The sequence below is a fragment of the Nyctereutes procyonoides genome, unplaced genomic scaffold (assembly GCF_905146905.1).
Source record: "Nyctereutes procyonoides isolate TBG_1078 unplaced genomic scaffold, NYPRO_anot_genome, whole genome shotgun sequence".
NCBI classification, from domain to species: domain Eukaryota; kingdom Metazoa; phylum Chordata; class Mammalia; order Carnivora; family Canidae; genus Nyctereutes; species Nyctereutes procyonoides.
In genome coordinates this window covers 24,194,590-24,217,932 of record NW_026575051.1, presented here as the reverse complement: position 1 = coordinate 24,217,932, position 23,343 = coordinate 24,194,590, and the positions used below count along the sequence as shown (strand labels likewise).

At 36.7% G+C, this 23,343-nt stretch overlaps 1 protein-coding gene and 1 pseudogene across 6 annotated transcripts in view; one reads left to right on the top strand and one right to left on the bottom strand.

Annotated features, from left to right (window-relative positions):
* Positions 1-23,343, bottom strand: part of BEND6 (BEN domain containing 6) — a 56,641-nt gene that overhangs the window by 27,689 nt on the left and 5,609 nt on the right. For 3 of the 6 annotated variants that reach the window (XM_055329659.1, XM_055329661.1, XM_055329656.1), the window contains exons 2-4: positions 9,893-10,038; positions 2,880-2,915; positions 815-992 (exon numbers count right to left, since the gene is read on the bottom strand). The exons of 1 other annotated variant lie outside the window; for it this stretch is intronic. In XM_055329659.1, the coding sequence (XP_055185634.1) occupies positions 815-992; positions 2,880-2,915; positions 9,893-10,012 (334 nt within the window). In that variant the 5' untranslated portion in view covers positions 10,013-10,038. Of the gene's footprint in view, positions 1-814; positions 993-2,879; positions 2,916-9,892; positions 10,113-23,343 lie in introns of all 6 variants that reach the window. 2 more of the 6 variants (XM_055329658.1, XM_055329660.1) reach the window with 2 other exon arrangements.
* On the top strand, positions 3,244-4,465 carry LOC129512753 (calmodulin-A-like; annotated as a pseudogene).

Below are 23,343 nucleotides of genomic sequence, written 5' to 3'. Positions count from 1 at the left end.
GCCCCATATTCTAGTGCTTTCACTAGCAGAGGGGAATGAAGAAGCATATCATGAATATGTTAATATACTTGTTCCGTCTTACTAATCTTTTCTCTCTGGGGCCTAACATAGTGAGTAGCCTCTATTAAATGCTCAATAAATATCCACTGAATGTTATTAAATGAATATGGCATTATTTTGTGGAAATAATCTAATATTCTCTAAGATATAAACTAAAGGCTTCAAGAATAGTGCTTCTGTATTAAATTAGGTAATAATAGATTTTCTTAAAATGTGATTTTTGATTTTTTTACTTTAACATATTTTTTTTAAGGCAAGACATCATTTTTTTTAAAGGTTTTATTTATTTATTCATGAGAGACAGAGGTGGGGGGCAGAGACACAGGCAGAGGGAGAAGCAGGCTCCATGCAGTGAGCCCGATGTAGGACTTGATCCCAGGACTCCAGGATCACACCATGGACCAAAGGCAGGTGCTAAACTGCTGAGTCACCTAGGGATCCCCTCCTCTAACGTATTGATTTGCTTTTTCATTCTTGACAGCTGATTTTTGTTTTTAATTTTTATTTATTTATGATAGTCACAGAGTGAGAAAGAGAGAGAGGCAGAGACATAGGCAGAGGGAGAAGCAGGCTCCATGCACCGGGAGCCCGACGTGGGATTCGATCCCGGGTCTCCAGGATCGCGCCCTGGGCCAAAGGCAGGCGCCAAACCGCTGCGCCACCCAGGGATCCCTTGACAGCTGATTTACAATAATTTCCACTCATTATATATTTTTCCTATTATCTAAAAATGTCAATTTTTCTCAAAGTTTACCTTGAAGCATGACCAAAGACTGTCGAAGTCGGCTGTTTTCTTTCCGGGTGTTTGTTAATTTTTGTTTCAGGCTTTTTATTTTCATGCACAATTCCTCCTTTGACAAGTCTGCTAAAGGCTCTTCATCCTCACTGGAGCTCTCACCAGGCAGAAAGGCATTTCCTGAAAATGGGTCTCTCTAAAATACAAGGCAGGTACAACAAAAGAAGCTTCAAAGTGACTTTAGTGGTTTATCCTATGTTCTGCATGCTGAAGGGACTTAATCAGACCTACAAATCCCTCATCTCCCAGGCCTTTACTGCTCCAGATGAAGAGTTGCCCTATCTACTGAACTAGCCTCAGCTTTGTCTTCCCATCTCCAGGGGGGCTCAGAAAAAGGAAAGGAATCAAAGTTTCATGCACACATCTGTCACATAGCAGAAATCAGGATTCTTTCTAACTTCAGTGAAGAATATAAAGTAGGAAAATAGTTTAACAGAGAAGAATCAACCTGCCATTCAAATTTTTGTAACTCATCTCACCCTCCATACCCCCCCTAACTTTTTACTCACAGCCTTTCTATTAAGACTGTGAGAAATTTTGGGGTTTATTGCATCAGAGAAAGAGAAGATTCACCTAGAACAAAGCATTCATGCTTTCCTTTTAATTTTAGAAGTAATTTTTAAGGTCAATAGCAAGACAATAGTCTGAAAACATATGCATTTGAATTGTAAAACCCAGGCTGTGTTGAGACAGAAAATGATTTCCTCAAATTACCAAGCTTGTTTGCATATATATATATATATATATATATATATATATATGAAGAGATCGAAAAAGCTGGAGTATAAAGTTTTTATTTTTCATTTTTATTTTACTTATTTTTTTAAAAAAGATTTTATTTATCCAGGAGAAAGAGGGAGAGCATGAGTTAGGTGGGGGGTGGGTGAGAGGAGGGAGAAGGAGAGGGAGAAGCAGATTCCCAGCTAAGCAGGGAGCCCAATATGGGGCTTGATTCCAGAACCCCCAAGATCATGACCCAAGCTGAAGGCAGATCCTTAACAACTGAGGCCATCCAGGTGGCCCTGGATTATAAATTCTTAAAAATAAACTTTAGAGTGGAAGAGATGAAGATATGACATAAAAAAAGTTTCTGTTGCACAGGAAGGGAAGAGACATTCTGGTGTCAGGAAAAGCCTGGAAAATAAGGATCTGGAATGGCAGGAAATCAAATTCAAGTGTCTTTGCTCTTCATGATCCTATTGTTTCCAGGGAAGGGAGATGCATCACAGGGGTAAGGATATATGATAGAAACATTCATATCAACGAGGAGCAATCCTAGAACAACAGGGTTGGCTCCTTGCTTCTCAGTGCATTAAAAACTCCCTAAAGAGGCCCCATGTCCAGCATTACATCAGGGCAACATGGTGCCTCTCTGAGTTATAAATCAGAAATGTCCAAAATTAGTATCTAGATAGCTGGACAAGAGAAAGCAACCAGACTCTTCAGAGTTTTTGCAAAGCAAGTAAAGACTCCAAATAGTCCTTGTGTCCTGGTCAGGAGACAGATAGGTGCTGAGGAAACTGGTTAAGCAGAAATAGTTTAGTGTGTAGACAGAGAAGCCACACAATGCCAGAACCTTATAGAAGATGGCAGTGGGCCTCACCCCTGCTGGCAAAGAGAGCCTCTGTGGACAAATGAACTGAAGGAAGAAGAGGCCAACACTCAACTATAGAGCACATGCAACACACATAAGAGATACTCTGTGAAGTGCTAGGTCCTGGGGAACAGAGGACGCTTCACAGCAGGGCACTACAGGACCTCTTCTTCATAAGACTATTATTGTTAACAGCAAGAAAGAGAAATAGCTGACTTTCCAAACACAGAGACACAGACACAGAGAGTTAGACAAAATGAAGAGACAGAGGAGTATGTCCCAAATGAAAGAACAGGACCAAACCATAGCAAGAGACCTAAGCAAAATGGATATAAGTAATATGCCTGGAAGATATTTTATTTTATTTTATTTTGCTTTGTTTTGTTTTCCTGATAGAGATTTTAAAGTAATTACCATAAAGATACTCACTGGACTTGAGAAAAGAGTGGAGGACATCAGTGAGACCTTTAACACAGAGATAGAAAAGAATCAATCAGAGATCAAGAATATAACAAATGAAATTAAAAATACACTTGATGGTTGGGGCACCTGGGTGCTCAATCAGTTAAGCATCTCTCAGCTCAGGTCATGATCCCAGGGTCCTGGGATCAAGACCCACATCAGGCTTCCTGCTGAGTGGGGAGTCTACTTTTCCTGCTCTCTCTGCCCTTCCCTCTGCTTATGTGCTCTCTCTCCCAAATAAATAAAAAATCTTTAAAAAAATACACTTGATGGAATAAATAACAGACTAGATGAAGAAGAGGAATGAATTAATGACCTGGAAGACCGAGTAATGGAAAGTAACCAAGCTGAGCTAAGGAGAAGAAAGAAAATTATGCAAATTGAGAACAGTCTCTGGGAAATCAGCGACTCTCATCAAGCATAATAAAATTTTCATTAGAGGGATCTCAGAAGAAGAGAAAGAAAATGGGCAGAAAAATTTATCTGGAATCCGAGTGGGGCGAGCAAGCTAAGTAGTTGTGTGGTCACTTCTTGGAGACTGGTAGCGCTTGCAGCATGGCTGATCAATTGAGGAGCAGACTGCAGAATTCAAAGAAGCTTTTTCACTATTTGACAAGGATGGTGATGGAACTATAACAACAAAGGAATTGGGAACTGTAATGAGGTTTCTTGGGCAGAATCCCACAGAAGCAGAGTTACAGGACATGATTAATGGAGTAGATGCTGATGGTAATGGCACAATTGACTTCCTGGAATTTCTGACAATGATGGCAAGAAAAATGAAAGACACAGACAGTGAAGAAGAAATTAGAGAAGCATTCCATGTGTTTGATAAGGATGGCAATGGCTATATTAGTGCAGCAGAGCTTTGCCATGTGATGACAAACCTGGGAGAGAAGTTAACAGATGAAGAGGTTGATGAAATGATCAGGGAAGCAGATATTGATGGTGATGGTCAAGTAAACTATGAAGAGTTTGTACAAATGATGACAGCAAAGTGAAGACATTGTACAGAATGTGTTAAATTTCTTGTACAAAATTGTTTATTTGCCTTTTCTTTGTAACTTATCTGTAAAAGGTTTCCCCCTGCTGTCAAAAAATATGCATGTATAGTAATTAGGATTTCATTCCTCCATGTTTTCTTCCCTTATCTTACTATCATTGTCCTGAAACCTTATTTTAGAAAATTGATCAAGTAGCATGTTGCATGTGGCTTACTCTGGATAGATTTAAGCCCTTCTGCACATCTAAACTTAAATGGAGTTGGTCAAATGAGGGAATATCTGGGTTATGCCTTTTTCTTAAGTAGTTTTCTTTAGGAACTGTCAGCATGTTGTTTTTGAAGTGTGGAGTTGTAACTCTGCGTGGACTATGGACAGTCAACAATATGTACTTAAAAGTTGCACTATTGCAAAACGGGTGTATTATCCAGGTACTCATACACTATTTTTTTTGTACTGCTGGTCCTGTACCAGAAACATTTTCTTTTATTGTTACTTACTTTTTAAACTTTGTTTTAGCCACTTAAAGAAAATCTGCTTATGGCATAATTTGCCTCAAATCCATTCCAAGTTGTATATTTGTTTTCCAATAAAAAATCACAACTTACCCCCCCCCAATAAAAAAGAAAAATTTATTTGAAGAAATAATAGCTGAAAACTTCCCTAATTTGGGGAAGGAAATGGATATTCTGATCTGGGAGGTACAGAGATCCCTGCAAAAATCCAACCCAAGGAGGTCTGTACCAAGACATGTAGTAATTAAAGAGGCAAAAAGTAATGATAAAGAAAAAATATTTCAAAGCAGCAAGAGAAAAGAAGACAGTCACATACAAAGGAAACTCCATAAGGCTATCAGTGGATTTTTCAGCAGAAACTTTGCAGGCCATTTGGGAGTGGCATGATATATTCAAAGGGCTGAAAGGAAAAATCTGAAGCCAAGAATATTCTATTCAGCAAGGCTATTATTCAGAATAGAAGGAGAGATAAAGAGTTTCTCAGACAAACAAAAAATAAAGAGGTTCATGACCACTAAACCTTCCCTAGAAGAAATATTAAAGAAGACTCTTTAAATGGAAAGGAAAGACCATAAATGAGAGTATGAAAAGTAAAAAATACAAAGCAGTATAAGTAAGTATTTTTGTAAAAACCAGTGAAGGATATTCATAAAATGAAAGGATAATATGACACCATATACCTAAAATGAGGGGAGAAGAGTAAAGAATGGTTTCAAAATTAAGCAATCATCAACCTAATATAGGGTTTTCTATGCAGAAGATGTTATATACAAACATAATGGTAACCACAGATAAAAAACCAGGAAGATATGTAAAGAATAAAGAGAAAAGAATCCAAGTGTATCACTAAAGGAGGCCAACAAATCATGAAAGAGAACAAGAAAAGAAAGGATCAGAGAAAATCTAGGGAAAACACAAAACAAACAATAAAATGGCAATAAATACATATCTAAAAATAATTACTTTGAATGTAAAGGGATTTAACATTTCAGTCAAAAGAAATGGGGTGACAGAATGGATAAAAAATAAGACCCATCTATTTTCCACCTACAAAAGACTCATTTCAGACCAAAAGACAGCTGCAGATTGAAACTGAGGGGATGGAGAAACATTTATCATGCAAACAGATGTCAAAGGAAAGCCAGGTAGCAATCCTTATACTTGACAAAATAGACTTTAGAATAAAAACTGTAAAAAGAGACAAAGAAGGACACTTTGTTTGTCTTTGACACTTTGCTTCCATATAATAATAATGGAAACAATCCAACAAGAGGATACAATTGTAAATATTTATACACCCAACATTGGAACACCCAAGTACATAAAACAGTTAATAACAGAACTAAAGGATATAATCAGTGGTAATATAATAGTAGGGGACTTTAACACCGCACCTGCACTGATGGACAAACTATCCAAACAGAATATCAACAAAGAAACAGTGACTTTGAATGACACACTGGACTAGATGTACATAACAGACATATTCAGAATATTCCATTTTAAAATAGCAGAATATATATCCTTTTCAAGTGTATATGGAATATTCTCCCAAACAAATCACATATTAGGCCACAAAACAGGTCTCAACAAGTTAAAAAAAATCAAAGTCCTGTCATACATCTGTTCTGACCACAACACTATGAAACTAGAATCAACCACAGGAAAAAAATCTGGGAAGAGCACAAATACATAGAGGTTAAATAACATGCTATTAAACAATGAATGGATCAAACAAGAAATCAAATAATAAATTTAAAAATTACATGGAAATAAATGAAAATGAAAACACAATGGTCCAAAATCTTTGGGATGCAGCAAAAGTAGTGTTGAGAGGGAAGTTTACAGCACTACAGGTCTACCACAAGAAGTAAGAAAAACCTCAAAGAAACAACCTAACTTTACACCTAAAGGAACTAGAAAAAAAAAGAACAAACAAAACACTAGCCCAGCAAAAGGAAGGACATAATAAAGATTAGAAGAGAAATAAGTGATCTAGAAACTGAAAAAACAATAGAACAGAGTAATGAAACCAGGAAGTGGTTCTTTGAAAAGATCAACAAAATCAATAAACCTCTAACCAGACTCATAAGAAAAAAAAGATAAAGAGGGGATCCCTGGGTGGCTCAGCGGTTTGGCGCCTGCCTTTGGTCCAGGGTATGGTCCTGGAGTCTCAGGATCGAGTCCCGTGTCAGGCTCCCGGGAACTTTGGTGTGCATCCATGACTTCTTGTCAGTGGTAGTCAGTTTGCAGAGATGAAGGTTTTCTCCTTCAACCTACACTTAGAATGCAGTCTACAGTTTAAATTTACTGGTAATCAGTAATGTTAAATCATCAAGCTTTGGAAAAAGCCAATTATTTTTATGTCTAAATAGCAAGAGGTAAGACTGTGACCTCAAGGCTTTCTCAAGAGCTTCTCTTGATATCCATTGAGATCCATCCCAACAGTAAGCATCAACTTCCGTGTGTTACCTTCAGCCTTATTGTTTCACATGGCCACTAGGTAACATCCATAACTTGGAGAGAAAAGAGGCTGAGTGTAGATGCAGCTCCACAATGTTGAGGATGTCTCTTATCTTGCTGGTCTACCCTACCCAACACGCAGCCTCTATGTCTGGGTCTTAAGTGACTATTCCAGCTCCAGCATCATGCCTTTGTCTCTGCCAACAGAAGAGTACAAGCAGAAGACATGGCCATTCCTTTTAAGGTCAAGATCCAGTAGTGGTACACATTGCTTCTACTCCTACCTTATTAATGGACATTTAGTCAACATAGCCACACTGAGATGCATAAGAGCCTGGGAAATGTAATCTTTAGCTGACAGCTACCTGCCCATCTAAAAACCTATCACTGTAAGAAGAATGGAAGAACACACAGCTGGAGAGAAGTAGCAGTCTCTGTCACTATCTACTTTTCTACTGGGCTCTTATCTTTTCTGTTGGGGTTTTTAGTCTATTCTAGATAGTTTCCTGTTCTATTATTACTGATTTGTGCAGATGCCTTATTTATTGAAGAAATTTAGTCTCTTGTGGTTTTAGTTTTTACAAATATCTTTTCCCAATCTGATATTTGTCTATTAACTTTATATCTTTCATTGCTGCTTGCAAATAGATTAGCTTTTGTTTGACTTCACTTCTTTCTTGTAGGAACTTGCTAAAAATGGCAAGAACTAGATCATACATTCTAATTTCTTCTAATTTCTCTCCATAGAAGTGTGGCATCTTTCATTTTTCAAAACATCTTTCATTTTTATTTAACCAAATCCGTCAATTTTTGTTTAGGATTTATAGAGCTAATGTGAGTACATTAACTACTTGCCTATACATGATAATAGTAATTTTCATTACCTTTATATAAGTTATATATGACATATACACACGTATATGTAATAATGAAATCTATGCACAGAAATATATACTTGTATATTTGTTTCTTAAAAGAACAGGTATGAGGTGATTTATTTTTTCATTGTTTATAGTACCAAGATGTTGCAGGAAATTTAGGTGTTCATTACTGGAGAAAAGCTTAAGTAAAATCTGGTGCTATGCAGTGAATAGACACAACAGATCTAATGTATAATAGTAATATAGGTAGATGTTAAAAACAGTGCTGATTGAAAAATCAGAAACAGATTGAAGCATATATTATGATATCAGTGTACTACTCAATGATGTATCCATAAAGTTGTACAATGCAGTGTGATTTTTTAAGAAGGAAAGAATTAGAAATAAGCCAAATCCATCATGTGGGATTGGCTAAATAAAGACTAGTACATAGACATAGTGGAATAATATGGAGCTGTAAAAAAGAGAAAGTTCTCTATATTCCCATGGAAGGATCTTCAAAAAATATTACGTAAAAAGACAAAGTACAAAGCAGTGTATCTGGTAAGTTACTTTTTTGTGCAAAAGAGAGGACAAAAATATCTGTATTTATATTTCCTTTATTTAAACAAAGAAATACTGGAAGGATAGATAAGAGAGCAATAAATGTGGTTACCTGTAGTGGGTGGGTAGGAGGTGGGAACAGGGTGGATGGGAGATAGGGATGTGAGGGAGAATTTTCACTGTTTACCTTAAAAAAAAAAATATATATATATATATATATTTGTATTTATATATGTATAAAATATGTGTTTATACTTCTTTTTAACTCAGAAAAGCCTTATTTTTTATTTAGCTTTCTGACTGTGTTCTTGTGCCTTCAACACTTTCACAATGATTTTCTGCTCCTTATATAAAGAAACTGCACTTGATCCTGTCATGCACACATTTAGCGCATGTGGAACTACCATGGGCCTCACTGCCATGTTTTTCATTTTAGAGAACTTCGTAAGAACTTTAAAATTTTATTTATTTATTTGAGACAGAGCGTGCACACTCACGTGAGCAGGGGGAGAGGAAGAAGGAGAGGGAGAGCGAGAATCTCAAGCAGACTCCTGGCTGAGAGAGGAGCCCTACCCAGCTTGATCTCAGGAACTCTGAGATCATGACCTGAGCTGAAATCAAGAGTCAGACATTTAACCAATGGAGCCACCCAGCGCCCCTAGAACCTCCTAAGAACTTAAAGTCTCACAGCACAAGTTCCTTAAAAATGGACTGAGCACACTCCACATGCAAATTTTGCTGGTTTCCCAATCTTCTTGGTATAAAGGTAAACAATTCCATTACCAGCATTGGGGACAGCCTAGTTTTGCTAGAGGCTGTATTGTATAATACCCTATGATAGTGCATCACATGCTGGAACATCCTGAATGCCTCTAGACACTGGCCCCAGAAGACTGAAAAATATTTTAAACAATGAGAATGTATAGTATGTATTTAAAAAATTAAAAAAAAATAAAAAATTAAGAATACACACACATAATATACTACATGTATTAAAAGACTTATACAAAAAAAATAAAAGACTTATACAAATATATGTATTGCAACGGCACACAAATAAAATGAAACTGTATAAACACATTGTTGGGTTGTCCAAAGCATAAGAGAACAATGGGAGTGGGGAATTCAGATTAAAAAGGAATAGATAAATAAAAATTAGAAAGGAGCCCAGACCAAACCAGTGACGAATATGGGCCCGAGAGTTAAAAAAGAAAAGAAATAGTAAATCTTAAGGAAGAGGTATTTCCATTTCTTTAGTACTTTTTGAGAGGAAAAATAGTTTCTGACAGTTTGCTGCACTTTCATTTCCCAGACTATGAGGGAAAGTTTGAACACTGGCCTAATTGGCCATACTTAAATAGAAGCAGGTAAAAATGTCTGTTGAGTATATTTCTAACTCAACTTATTCAACATTACAAAGAGAACATGAAATTTTATTCCCTTGCTTGAATAAAGAATTAAAGGGAATAATAAGTTAATAGAAGAAGAGAAAGTACTAAAGTAATAAGTTATGAAAAGGATATGGAATTATGCTGGAGCTAGATAATAAAATTCTATCAAGGTAACAGAACACCAACCTGTCCTTTATCCATGTCACTATTTGCATTCTCTGAGTCCATTGTCTCTGTCCTTTTCCTCTTTCCTTTTCTAAGAGCTTGGGTATTGGTAATGTCATCTGTTTGCAAGATCTTCTGCATTTTCTCAAGTAGTTATCAAAGATTTTCTGAAATTGTAGGAAGAGGGAATACTCATGTAGATGATGCTATTCTGGATGTAGCCCCCAAATTAACGCTTTTCCTTAAAAACAAAAACAAAAAAGGATAATGTATTTACCACTATATGTTTCATAACGGCATTAGCCACTCAAGTAAAGTACTTTTACTAAATGCTTCCTATCTCCTGTTGACCAATTTTGTACACATTTTCATTTGATTCAAAATCTTTCAATTTCATCATCATCATGGGGATGTCACGTTTCCATTATGTGAGTAATATGCAATGAGTTGTCACTTATAAAATGAAATAGTGTAAAAATATTTTCCATCTTCACAAGTTTTTTCTTGTCTGTCAGTTATAAGGAGTCTAAAAACCAACATAGAAACACAATAGATTTATGCAAACAGTATTTCACAGGACTGAAGTTATAAAAGGCATTAATAGTAGATCTCACCAGGATCAACATATTCCAAGGCAGATCAATAAGAATTGTTTAGAAGTTTGTTTTGTTTTTTTTTCTGAAAACTCTCTACTTTTGAGGTGGAAGATTTTACTTGGTGTAAATTTAAGAATTTACCATAAAGAATGGAAGAAAAATATGTCTCAAAAGCAAAGATGTATTTCACAAAAAAATTTAAGGGTTAATCATTTTTCAAAACCTGAAAAGCAGATGACAATTCTTAGGTAGTAGCAGGGTTGAAATGATCAAATTTAATTTTTGCTATGCACAGATGATGTGCATTTGGTCGTAGCATCCTTATTACTTGCGTATATTGATTTTTTCTGTGAAAAGATATTTAATTATAAATAATAACACTTTAAATACAGAAGGGGCTGAACTTAAAGGTGCTCCTTACCAAATTATACTAAATAGGGGATCCCTGGGTGGCTCAGCGGTTCAGTGCCTGCCTTTGGCCCAGGGCGTGATCTTGGAGTCCTGGGATCCAGTACCACATCGGGCTCCCTGCATGGAGCCTGCTTCTCCCTCTGCCTGTGTCTCTGCCTCCCTCCCTCCCTCCCTCCCTCTCTCTCCCTCTCTCTCTCTCTCTCTCTATATATATATATATATATATATATATATATATAATCTTTAAAAAATTATACTAAATAATTCTTTCAGGAAATATGGTACTTTTACCTACTTTAAGAGAAATTCATCTTTCTTTAAGCATAAATTAATATTTGGGATTGTCTAGCAAAAATTGCTTGTTGTGACTTTCGGAAAACTTACTTTGGGTTTTTAAATATATATGAATAATATTTGAACTCACATGTGGGACTGGACTGTCACATCTGACTCACAAATATCAGGGATTTTACCTAACATCAAACTTTATTAATAATTTCAATGATATAAGAAATAAAGAGGCACAGGTCAAGTAGGGAGAGGTGTAGGGCATCCTGCTGGCTTTGTAGGTTGTTCCTTCTCAGATCAGGTTGATATTCTCTTGACTAGGATAAGTGAGGTCTCTAAATGAGGTTTGAGGGTCACCTTGCACAGTGGAGAGTTTAAGTTGTCACACATTTCCATTTTATATCTCCATTTTATACCTCAGAGTTGAATAGCTTGCATGACCTTTTCTAGGAAGTTATAAACCCATACATTCTAGGAATGTCAGCCATAAACAATCTTAAATCAGGTATATCAATTAAGAGCACTCCATAGATAAAATCTCCACTCCTAGCAAATATTGTTAACCAATTTACCCAGAGCAAGGTCAACAAACATTTTCTGTAAAGGGTCATATATTAAATATTTTAGGCTTTGCAGGTCAAGAGGCAAAATCAAGGATACTATGTAATTCTTATATAGCAAAAGAGAAAACAAAATTTCACAAAATTTTATTTATATAACTGAAAATATACTACTACTTTTTGTAAGACAGTTCAACTAATGAGAATAGAACTAAAAAAAATGACATCTTGTTTAATTGGGGTTTAAAATTTTCCCTTTCATCAAAATCATTTGCAAGTATTTATTTGTTAATGCTGACATGCAATGAAATTTTATGTATTCCATGTTTGAAAAAAAAAGAATGTCCTTTCATTCAGAGAGAACAAAAATGTTTTTTAAACTTGGGTTGCGGTGGTGATTGCACAACTCTGTGAATATACAAAAAAAAATATTGAATTATATACTTCAAATGGGTGAATTGCGTGGCATGTGAATAACACTTCGATAAAGCTATTTAAAAAACAAGTCATAAGTTTGAATATCTTCTGCAAAGTACCTACTGATAAATAATAAAATGAGTAACAGTAGGCTTTATTTTTTTATTTTTTAAAGATTTATTTATTTATTCATTCAGAGAGAGCGAGAGAGAGGCAGAGACACAGGCAGAGGGAGAAGCAGGCCCCATGCAGGAAGCCCGATGTGGGACTCGATCCCGGGCCTCCAGGATCACACCCTGGGCTGCAGGCGGCGCTAAACCGCTGGCCACTGGCGCTGCCCAACAGTAGGCTTTAAACACCTTATTTTTTCAAAGTTTTGTAAATTTGTCTTACTAAACCTTTTTCTGCTTCACACACATTTTTACCCCATCAGTTGTAACACATCTTAGTAGATTCTGCTTCAGGTTGTGCTGAATCATTGTTTTCTCAACTTCTTTGAAAATATTCTCTTTCATAGTTGTTTCACAAAGACTGTTTACAGACGTTAATTTGTCTGTCACTCAAACTCAGCAATTACTCCCAAATAAACAAGAACTGAGCAGTATCAGTGGCATCTATTGACCCATCAAACACCAAGAAAAACTCAGTCATTTGCCGTGCGTTTTAATTGATTATTATATTCTTCCCGATGTTCTCAGTTCTTTGAGCAACTGTTTTTGCTGAGAGTCTAATGATCTTAAGTAAATTAATTTTTTTTCTGGGTACATGTCTTTAGCTACTGCAATGAAGCATGATTTAATTAACTCACTACCTGTTAATGATTTTCCTTGTTTGGGTAACAAATGAAGCACTCAGAAACTTATTTTGGATACAGACTCACTTTCATTTAATTTTGTTTGTTTGTTTAGTAAGCTCTGCATCCAACATGGGGTCTGAATTTATGACCCCAAGACCAAGAGTCGCATTCTCCACTGACTGAGCCAGCCAGGCACCACCATTTCTTATTTTTGTGAAGAAAGTATTTGTGAAGAAGTATCTCAGGGATGAGATACTTCACTTTACATTTTCTAATCATTTTGGCTGTTGCTGTTCTGTGAATTGGAAATATTGTCATGAGTGCTTAGTTTGGTAATGTTGACATATATCATGTTCTTTTAGTACACCTACAGTGTCACTGTATCATGAACACAATGCTTTGTCACTTAATTTGATAACAAAATAATCCAAACTCCACTCTACTTTAAAGAGTGGAGTTTTTCTCTTTCTTTGTTTTTTGACATGATTGGCATGCCCTAGTAATAAAAAAATAAAAGAAGATGCCACAGTGTGACAATATGCATGATACTAAAATACCATGAAGTTATTATAACTGCATTACTGTGATTTGTGGGGCACTGAACAGCAGTATAAAGTGTTGAGATTGTCTCATACGGTTTCTGTCACAAATACTCAACTCTGCCCTCATTGCATGAAAGCAACCATAACAATATGTAAAAACATAAGTGTGCATATGCTCTAATAAAACTATTTATGGACACTGCAACTTTAGTTTTACATAATTTTCACATATCATGGTATGGTCTTCTTATATTGATTTTTTCAACTATTTAAAAATGTAAAGAACATTCTTAGCTTACAGGCTGTACAAAAACAGGTGGCAGGCAGATGAGCAGTAGTTTGCTGAACCCCATGGGGGCTCAGTTATCATACTTAAATGGAGTTTAAACTGTATCATCTGCTTTCTTTTCTTTCATCTTCATTTCTTTTCCTGCAGAACAAGACAGCTGCTTTAACGTCTTTTTCCCCAGTGCCTTACTTCACTGTACATTACTAATAAATTAAGAACAGTACCCAAGGGGGGATCCCTGGGTGGCGCAGTGGTTTAGCGCCTGCCTTTGGCCCAGGGCGCGATCCTGGAGACCCGGGATCGAATCCCACGTCAGGCTCCCGGTGCATGGAGCCTGCTTCTCCCTCTGCCTATGTCTCTGCCTCTCTCTCTCTCTGTGTGTGACTATCATAAATAAAATAAATAAAAATTAAAAAAAAAGAACAGTACCCAAGAGACATAATACACAGTATGTAAGATCCCACAGCAAATTGTTATTTGATAAAATTAAATTTTTCCAGGTTTAACTGATAGGGACCTATTAAGTATCATTTAGTGATGGTGAGAGATGCCAGATTCCTAGGTCATTGGGGTTGAGGATAACTCCAGCGTAGAAGGAATGGAAAGGGGATTATTGTTGAATTGGGTATAGAATTTCAGTTTTGCAAGATGAAAGGGTTGTGAAGATGGCTGGTGGTCATGGTCACACAACAATGTGAATATACTAAATGCTTCTAAATGACATGCCTTAAAATGGTTAAGATGGTAAATTTTATGTTATGTCTTTTTACCACAATAAGAAAATTGGAGAAAATTAGTTTATAAAAACATTGTTTTTGTAATATGCCTACCTGTACTAAAATTTTTTACTACTATTATGATTTAGTTAAGGAGCAAATCTCAAGTTTCTTCAAAAACACACAATTCTTTCAAGACTAACCAGAAGGGACATATCAAACCTCTTTTAGAACGACAACTTTTCAGTAGACTTCAGGCCAGTATTCTGTTATAACATCTAGGGACAGATGATTCAATGTTTATATTACCTGACAATTAACAAATTCAGAAAGGATATTGTGAATTTGGTTATATATTAAATTCTCCTCTTAATTCTTGATAGTAGGAAATTCACCATGGAGTTATCTTCCCCTCTTTATTTTTTGCTAGCAGAAAGCATTTCATTAATTCCCTGGGTAGTACTTGTAGGATGTGAAATGAAACATAAACACAAGTCATGAGAACACCCATGATATGTGGCTAACTGGGTAATATAAATCAGTGGCTTTCAACCATTTTTGGTGGCTCACAGTAAAAAATACAGTTTACATTTTGATCCAGGAAACACACACACAAAACTAAAACAAAATTTCATGAAATATTCTTACCCTTACTGCATGTGATGCACTCTCAGTTTCTATTCTGTCTACTGTATTGTTTCATTTTTAAAAGTGCTGATTATAGCACATAAATTGATTTCACAACTCACTAATGGGTTATAGCCCATAGTATGAATGTTGTTCCAAGCAACATCCAAATTATGAAAAACATAATATCTAAGAAATAAGACAGAGAAAGGGGAGCTTTGTAACTAAAGAAAGCAAATGAAGTTAATAAAAATATAAACTCTTAATGCATTTAGGTTTACTTTTAATAAGCCAATACAATTAATGCAGGAATTCAAAATGCAAAATCTACCTCTGAAACTGTGTTAATCAAAAGTCATCAAACTTAAGGAAACTAAATGAATATTAAAATATAATTCAGATGTCTTATCAGTCTTTACATCTAAATATAAATTCTCTAATGTAAACTAAATAAATTGTTAAAGGCAAATACAACACGACAATAATGCCTAAATGTCCTTACAAAATTTTCAGAAGTTTTGGATTGTTTTCTATACATATTAGTTTTGGAATGTATAGACATAAAGGTACTTTGCAATATTGAGGTCAGAATATGGACTTGAAGACTTCACTCTAAATGAGTTCCTATATGCCAAGAAAATGGTGCCAACATAATTCTAAATATTCAGTGGTCAGTTTAATGTTTTCTGTGAAATGGGCTACTAGTTTCAACTCTGCCTCTAGTGAGGTGGGACGTGGGGGAGGGAGATCATATTATTTTTAGAAAATTATATATATGCTAGAGGAAGAGGAACCAAGATCAGAATGGTTTAAAATCATTGGGTGTCTTCTCCTGCAATACCCACAGCACTCTATGGAGCAGAACAAGTGCTTGGATAGCTTTCTCATCAAAGTGCTCTTGCCTTCTGGTTAGAAATTACTAGGTTTTACCAATGTCCATTAGGGAACACTTCAATTCTTTTCAGTTCCTCCATCTAACACATTTTCTTTCTTTTCTTTTTTTAAAAGATTTTATTAATTTGAGAGAGAGAGTGAGAGAGAGCACTCAAGTATGTGCAAGGGAGGGGGAGGAGCAGAAGAGTGGGAAAGAGAGAGATAAGTAGACTCTGTGCCTAGTATGGAACCGCACTTGGAGCTCAATTCTGCAACCCCGAGATCACGACCGAACGGAAACCAAGAGTCTGATACTTATGATACTTATCCGACTGAGCCACCCAGGTGCCCGTAACACATTTTCAATTTCCAAGTTATTCCAGGAATATCCTGATTAAAAAGATGACCAATATACTTTAGGATGATTCAGCAACACTGTCAAACTGTAATCACATTACTTAAGATTAGACTGGAGACTATGTGTGAGGCTCGGAGACTTTAAGTATGTTTGAGGGACTATAGATGTGAGTCATTTTTAACTTTCCATGATGGGAAAAGAAAGAAAAACATCCTTATTGGCCCATGGTTTATGGATATACTTTTACTAAAGTTAATTGAACTGATAAGCAATGATATCATGCAATGGCTTAACCATTATCTAGGAAAGGAGTCAATTTCGCTCCCCATAGTGCCCTATATGATATCCTCAGATCTTTCCAATTGTGTCCCCTTCACTTAATAACAACAAAAATATAGCTAACATTTACTCAGTGCTTACTATATATATGGTACTGTTTTAAGCATTTTACCTCTACTACCTTGTTTAATTCTCATAGAAGCTCTCTAGGGTAGGCACAGTTATTATTCCCACTTGACAGATGAAGGAACTGGGGTTTCTAGTGGACCTTGGCAACCACTTCTGATCGCTAACTCATTAGCAGGTTAAAGAAGGTCTCTAGTGTGGAACTTAGAAACTAATCATCAAGTCACCTTTGCAACAGAATCTGTTAACTCCAGTAACTAGGTTTTTACTTTCTTCGCTTGACTAAGTCCCTCATAGGGCCCTCCTTGCTTAAGTTTCTGCCTTGTTGTCTGCCTCGAGACTGAAGCCTTGACTTGCTTCTCAGGACTGTAGTGCTGCTCAGACACAAGTGCTGGAGCTCCTCTCTTTAGTCCTGCAGCTCTGTTCTCCAGCCATCTCTATTTTGCTGCCTAAGTTAGAAGGCTGACCTGTTTGGGCTCCCTTACCCTCTTCCCAGTTGGATTCAGCCAATAGGGTGTCCAAGCAGGAGATCAGAAGGAGGGAGGACAGTAAGTTAAGCAGAATTTATCCTCTCGCCTCCTTTCCTGGGGGTTCACCTCAGACTTTTATAGTAGACTTGTCTATATGATCTTCTCCTTTCAGTTTACAATAACTATTTCCCTCCCTCTCCCTTTGAGCCTACTGCTGGGAACATTTCTGTTGTGACTAGCCCTGAGGTAAACACTATTCCTTCTGGTTTCCCTATACCCAGCTGCTATGGTCTGAATGGGTGCCCTCCCTGCCCCAGAATTTGTGTTTTGATATCTTATTCCTCTTAGGTGATGGTATCAGGTGGTGGGGCCTTTGGGAGGTGATTAGGTCATAATGGGAGATCCCTCATAAATGGAATTAATGCCCTCATAAAAATGCCTTCAGAGAGATCCTTACTCCTTCTCCCAAGTGAGAAGTCAGCAGTCTGCAGCTTGAAAGACGGCCTTTACCAGAACCTGACCATGCTGGCACTCTGATCTTAGACTTCTAGCCTCCAGAACTGTGAGAAATAAATTTCCATTGTCTATAAGTTACCCAGTCTCTGGTATTTTGCTATGGCAGCCTGAATGGACTTAAGACAACAGCCACCCACATTAGCTTTTTCATCTGTACCAGAATTTCTCTGTTGCTCCTGACCTGGCAAAGGAGTCAGGTGCTAACCGACCCGGTTTTTATCTTCTCTGTAGTCAGACAGAGTGACAGGCTTACTTTCATCTTGATATATTCAGGAAGAAGACTTCTACAGCAAAGAGGTATTAGCACAGAAATCAGAAGTTGGGAATGGTGGAAGACAATCTTTACCTGCTCCACAATGTCACTTATCCCCACCAATTGTCTATGAAAAGCCTGTAGCCATTTGGGGAATTGTCTGAAAGCTTGCACAAGAAAGCATATGCAAGACTTAAAGAGACTCTGGGCAAGTTTTCCTGTGGTTCTAGGGCCTCCAAATCTTTTCTAAGAAATAATATGCGTAGTTTTCTGTTACTATCTTTCCTGTACCCCCCACCAACCCTCAGTATTTATTTCCCCATTTATCAGAAACATGGATGCCAAGTTATGCATAAGGAAAAGAATCAATTAAAAGTTCTAATTTAGAATAACTCTAAGTCATGTAAATCATCTTCCATTTCACATTTTTTTGATTAATGCAGAACATTCTATTCATCTTGAAAGTTGAGGGCAAGATGAGATCATTATGCTTTTTGCTTTAAGTAATCATATTCTAGAACATTAAGTTTTAGACCAATTTCTAAAATTCACAAAATGTAATAGTTCTGATGCAAGAATCAAAGCCTTTGCATAAAAATCAAGAGTGATCCAGCTTTCAAATATTAATTTATCATATCAATTATATCATGAAAGGAGAAACCAATTTCTCTTTGAAATATCTGCCCCATTTTACCCTATAGTAATACCATGTATTAATGAAATAACTGGTTATCATTTAGATAGTCTCTATTATTTTAGTACTTTTATAATCTCAAAAGTTGAGGTCTAAACATAATTAATGTGCTGAGTTACATATTTCAGATAATTTACTTAATAAATCACCTTAAGTGGTTTGCCCCCTCATCTACTACCAATTTTCTCACTCTAATATTCTTTCATACTATGTTAAAGTAACATTCAAATAAAAAAAAAACAATGATCAGCTACATCTCACATTTTTACTGTTATTTCTCTACGTCCTATGTGTAGGTAGTTAGAAAAATATATTCCTGTGTCTTTTTGAGTGACAGTATTTTTCTTCAATAAATTCATAGAATAATAAAAATGGAAGGAAACTTAAGGGACCATCTCCTTAAGCCTGGTGTGGGCAGCCACAGGGCAAGTCAAGACTAGGAAGTTAGTTAAGGGTGATGAAAGCAAGTATTGATCAAAGAAGGAAGCCCAAGGAAATGAAATGGATCTACTTAATCCAGCTGCAGTCTAGAAAGCTACATAAAAGCAAGGAAAGATAGATGAAAACTGAGTTCAAAGTGTGGAAGCCAACTTCAAGGTTCAGGAGTGTCAAAGACTGAGCAGAACAGAGGGCTCAGTGGTGGGGTATTTTGGGACAATGTTGTGAATTCATGATTCCATAGTAGAGAAATTGCTCTAACAACCATGGGGAAGCAGAACCGCAGGCAGGTGTACCCCCTGTTCACAGAAAGAGGGGAAAGACTAAAATTGTCCTCCTAGGAAAAGACTGAAAGCTTAGTGAATTCCGTTTTTTGGTTTGTTTGTTTTGTTATGTAGGTCATTCAAGAGAGTCTTCTGGTCTGAATCTTTTGTAATATATTAGGTGATAAAGCTGGGTCACTTAAGTGGTTACAAACACAGGACCTAGGGATCCCTGGGTGGCTCAGCAGTTTGGTGCCTGCCTTTGGTCCAGGGCGCGATCCTGGAGTCCTGGGATCAAGTCCCACATCGGGCTCCTGGCGTGGAGCCTGCTTCTCCCTCTGCCTGTGTCTCTGCCTCTCTCTCTCTATCATAAATAAATAAATAAATAAATAAATAAATATTCTTTAAAAAAAACAAGCAAAACACAAACACAGGACCTAGAATCAGTCAAGCTGTCTGGATCCCTAACCACAGATCTAATACTTACTATGTAACACCTCCGAACCTGTTTCCCCATCTGTGAATAATAACAGTACCTCCAACATGAGTTGATATGTTAGGTATATTAATAGCATAGTTACTATTTTATTTATTTAGTTTATTAATAGTATTTTTATTAGTAACTAAAGGAAAAAGACCCATATCCCTCTCATACAAGCTGAAATGGAACAGGTAGTGTGTATATATGTGTGTGTGTGTTGGGGGGTGTTTACAAACTGCCTTGGTCAGAGAGGCATTAAGAAACATAGTTAATTAAAAAAAAAGAAACATAGTTACTTAACTTGGATGCCTATGATGCTATATATTAGACAAACCACAATCTTACTTAAAAATATAAAGACAAATTATTAGGGCTATTCATTTTTTTTAAAGTAGCCTCCACACCCAACATGGTGCTTGAATCTTGTGCCACTAAACCCTTCACAGCCTAGACGGTCAGAAGGGAATTTGGAGAAAATAGAACCAGCCAAACTGAGAGATCAGAACACCCCTGGAAACTGGGCTTGCCTACTGCAATGAGAAAGTCACATGGTGAAATAACAAGCCTCCTCGTGTGGCAGAATGGGATGACAGTGATAAGACACTGGGACCTAGGGTTCTGATAATATGGTGGTGGGTAGAGTCAAGGTTCTTAAGTATGGCAAGTATGGGAAATTAGAGATACAGGTGGATGGAGCTGAGTACTTGGTATGGACAGGCAGTCCTCCAAACCAGATAAAGGAATTATCCTGGTGGGACTGAGGACCTCAGTTTTCAGTCTCCATAGAGGGATGAATATTGGAAAGCTTCATAGACTGTGGTTTGAGGTGAGATTTAGGAAGACTAATTGCTACATTCGCCAGAATGTCTAGGCGTAGTTTTGGGGAACCTGATATTAAGTCCTTCTGCCTTTCTTTTAAGTCTTAAGACGATGGAGATCCTTGCAGACTCTGAGCTCAAGATCAAATTTTAGTACCAGTGTTTTTGACTCAGAATGGATTTATCCATTCAAATATATAGATGTAAAATTGGGGTACTTAACTGGCCTGAAGGTAGCTCAGGAATCATGTCAGGAATCTGTCATGGGAAGTGGTCCTAGATAGTTAGCATAGTCTTCCTTTTCAGGGTTGGAACTGACATCTCAATGAAAGTTACCTTAGGGAACTCGCTGGTCTCTTTCCTAATCTGTTCAAAGTTGAGGGAGGACAGAGAACTCACAGTACATCCTCTCATTAGCCTCAGCATGTGCAGCTTTCACCTGCGTTTGGGAGATGTCCTTGAACTTTTATAGGTTAGAGTTGAGAGTTTCCTCTGCTCATCCTGAGACACTTCTCTCAATCTCAGGGGAGGTACCTAGGTGCTGCTAATGTTGATGGATTGAGAAAATCATTTGATACTGCAGAAGCCTTGGTATCTGTATAAATCTGTATGGTTTCTGATAATTCTCTCTCTCCCTCTCTCCCTTCCCTCCCCTCCCCTCCCCTCCCCTTCCCTTCCCTTTCCTTCCCTCCTTCCTCCTTTTCCTTCCTTCCTTCTTCTCTCTTTCTCTTAATAACTCTTTAAGAACCTGATGAAAATTATGGACTCTGTTCCCCAAAAGAGACCCATATTTTTATATATAATTTCTGGACCCTACAATTCCATTCATGAATTCCAGGTTAAAAACTCTAGCAACAGATAGGACAGCAAGAATAGGCTTTAGGTGTTTAGCTTTCTTCATTGAAATACAAACTCCACTATATTCTAATTTAGTGTGTTTGCTGTTTGTTTCCCTTTTTTTACTCCAAAAAGTGTTTGGGGGTTAACAAAGACATTTTATGATGTACTTTTCTTCTATAATAGATCCATAGGATGTCATTACATTGGGATAATTTCAGTAACCTTTGGAATTCAGTAACCTTTGGAATTATTGAAACATTCTTTGCTAATCATCAGTTATTTGTTGAAGTTCTCTGTTCTTGGGATACTTGCTACCTCTGCTGCCTTGGTGACATTATTCTTTCAGGCTCTCAGCATGCTAATGTATTAGCATATAAATCTATTGACACAAAATATTTAATGCAAAAGTGCTACAAAAGAAATGTACATAATTTAGCTATTAAATGTTGCTGTTGGGGCACCTGGGTGGTTCAGCTGGTTAAGCACCTGCTTTTGGCTCTGGTGGTGATCTCGGGGTTCTGGGATCGAGCCCCACACAGGGCTCCCTGCTTCTCCCTCTCCTCCCCATTTGTGCTCTCTATTTCTCTCTCTCTCTCAAACAAATCACAAAATCTTTGAAAAAAATGTTGCCGTCATTTCAAAAATTAAGATAATTTGGAATTTCATTCGTAGACATTAGTCAAGATTTTATTCATTTCATATTTACTATGCAACTATGAGCCTCCTACCTTATTCCCCCCGTTTTTATTTGTGAATGTATAAATGCTTGTAACCCTTACCTTGGAACTAGAAGGCACTAACTTTAGCTTTCAAACTTGCTTTGTAAATTGCCCCATTTAGAAATGGTGGAAATATTTTCCACTATCTGAATAATAATGAACAATGCTGCTCAGTGATTTATAACTCTAAGAGCTTTATAATTTGATTTATGAACAGCTCAAATTTTCCATTGGCAGTTCATACAACTATGAGTAAATTTTCTGGCCAAATGACTCAGTTTGTTGCTGGATGACTAATCTCACACTCTGTTAGAAACAACATAAATGAATTCTATTTGCTAGTGAATAATAAATGATTACTTTCCAAAAACTGTCTGTAAAGCATTATAGAGTAGATGAATTCAATTACATTGACTTTTTTTTTAAAACTCTCAGACTCAGTAGACATTTTTGAGAAGCCTGTAATGTTCATAAAAAAGAACATTTCCCCCCACCCCTAACAGCATTATTCTGGATCCTGCAACCCATAGTACAACAAATTCTAATTAAGCTCTAAAATTTCTAAAATGTTACAAGAACGATTTGGAATGATTCAGTTGAAGTATTTTCTTTTACAAATATGCCTTTAAGTTGTTTTAAAAGTTTTCATTGTGGTAAAATGAATATAAAGTCCTTTCACAGGGAATATTTGCTGAAAATAATATTTGCAAATAATAATTATTTTTCCTTGAAAAAAACAAAATTTAAAAAGACAACTGTGATCCATCCAAGTAGGTTACCAGCCGAAACTCAGTAGAATTTATTTCTAAAAACTTATTGCTGGGATGCCTGGGTGGCTCAGCAGTTGAGCATCTGCCTTTGGCTCAGGGCATGATCCTGGAGTTCTGGGGTCAAGTTCCACATCAGGCTCCCTGTATGGAGCCTGCTTCTTCCTCTGCCTATGTCTCTGCCTCTCTCTCTCTCTCTCTCTCTGTGTGTCTCTCATGAATAAATAAGTAAAATCTTAAAAAAATTATTGCTAAAACCATTCTTACCTAAACTTTTTGTTTTTAAGGGGATAATATTTCAATGTAATGTTATTGTGTAATTACCATTTGAAAAT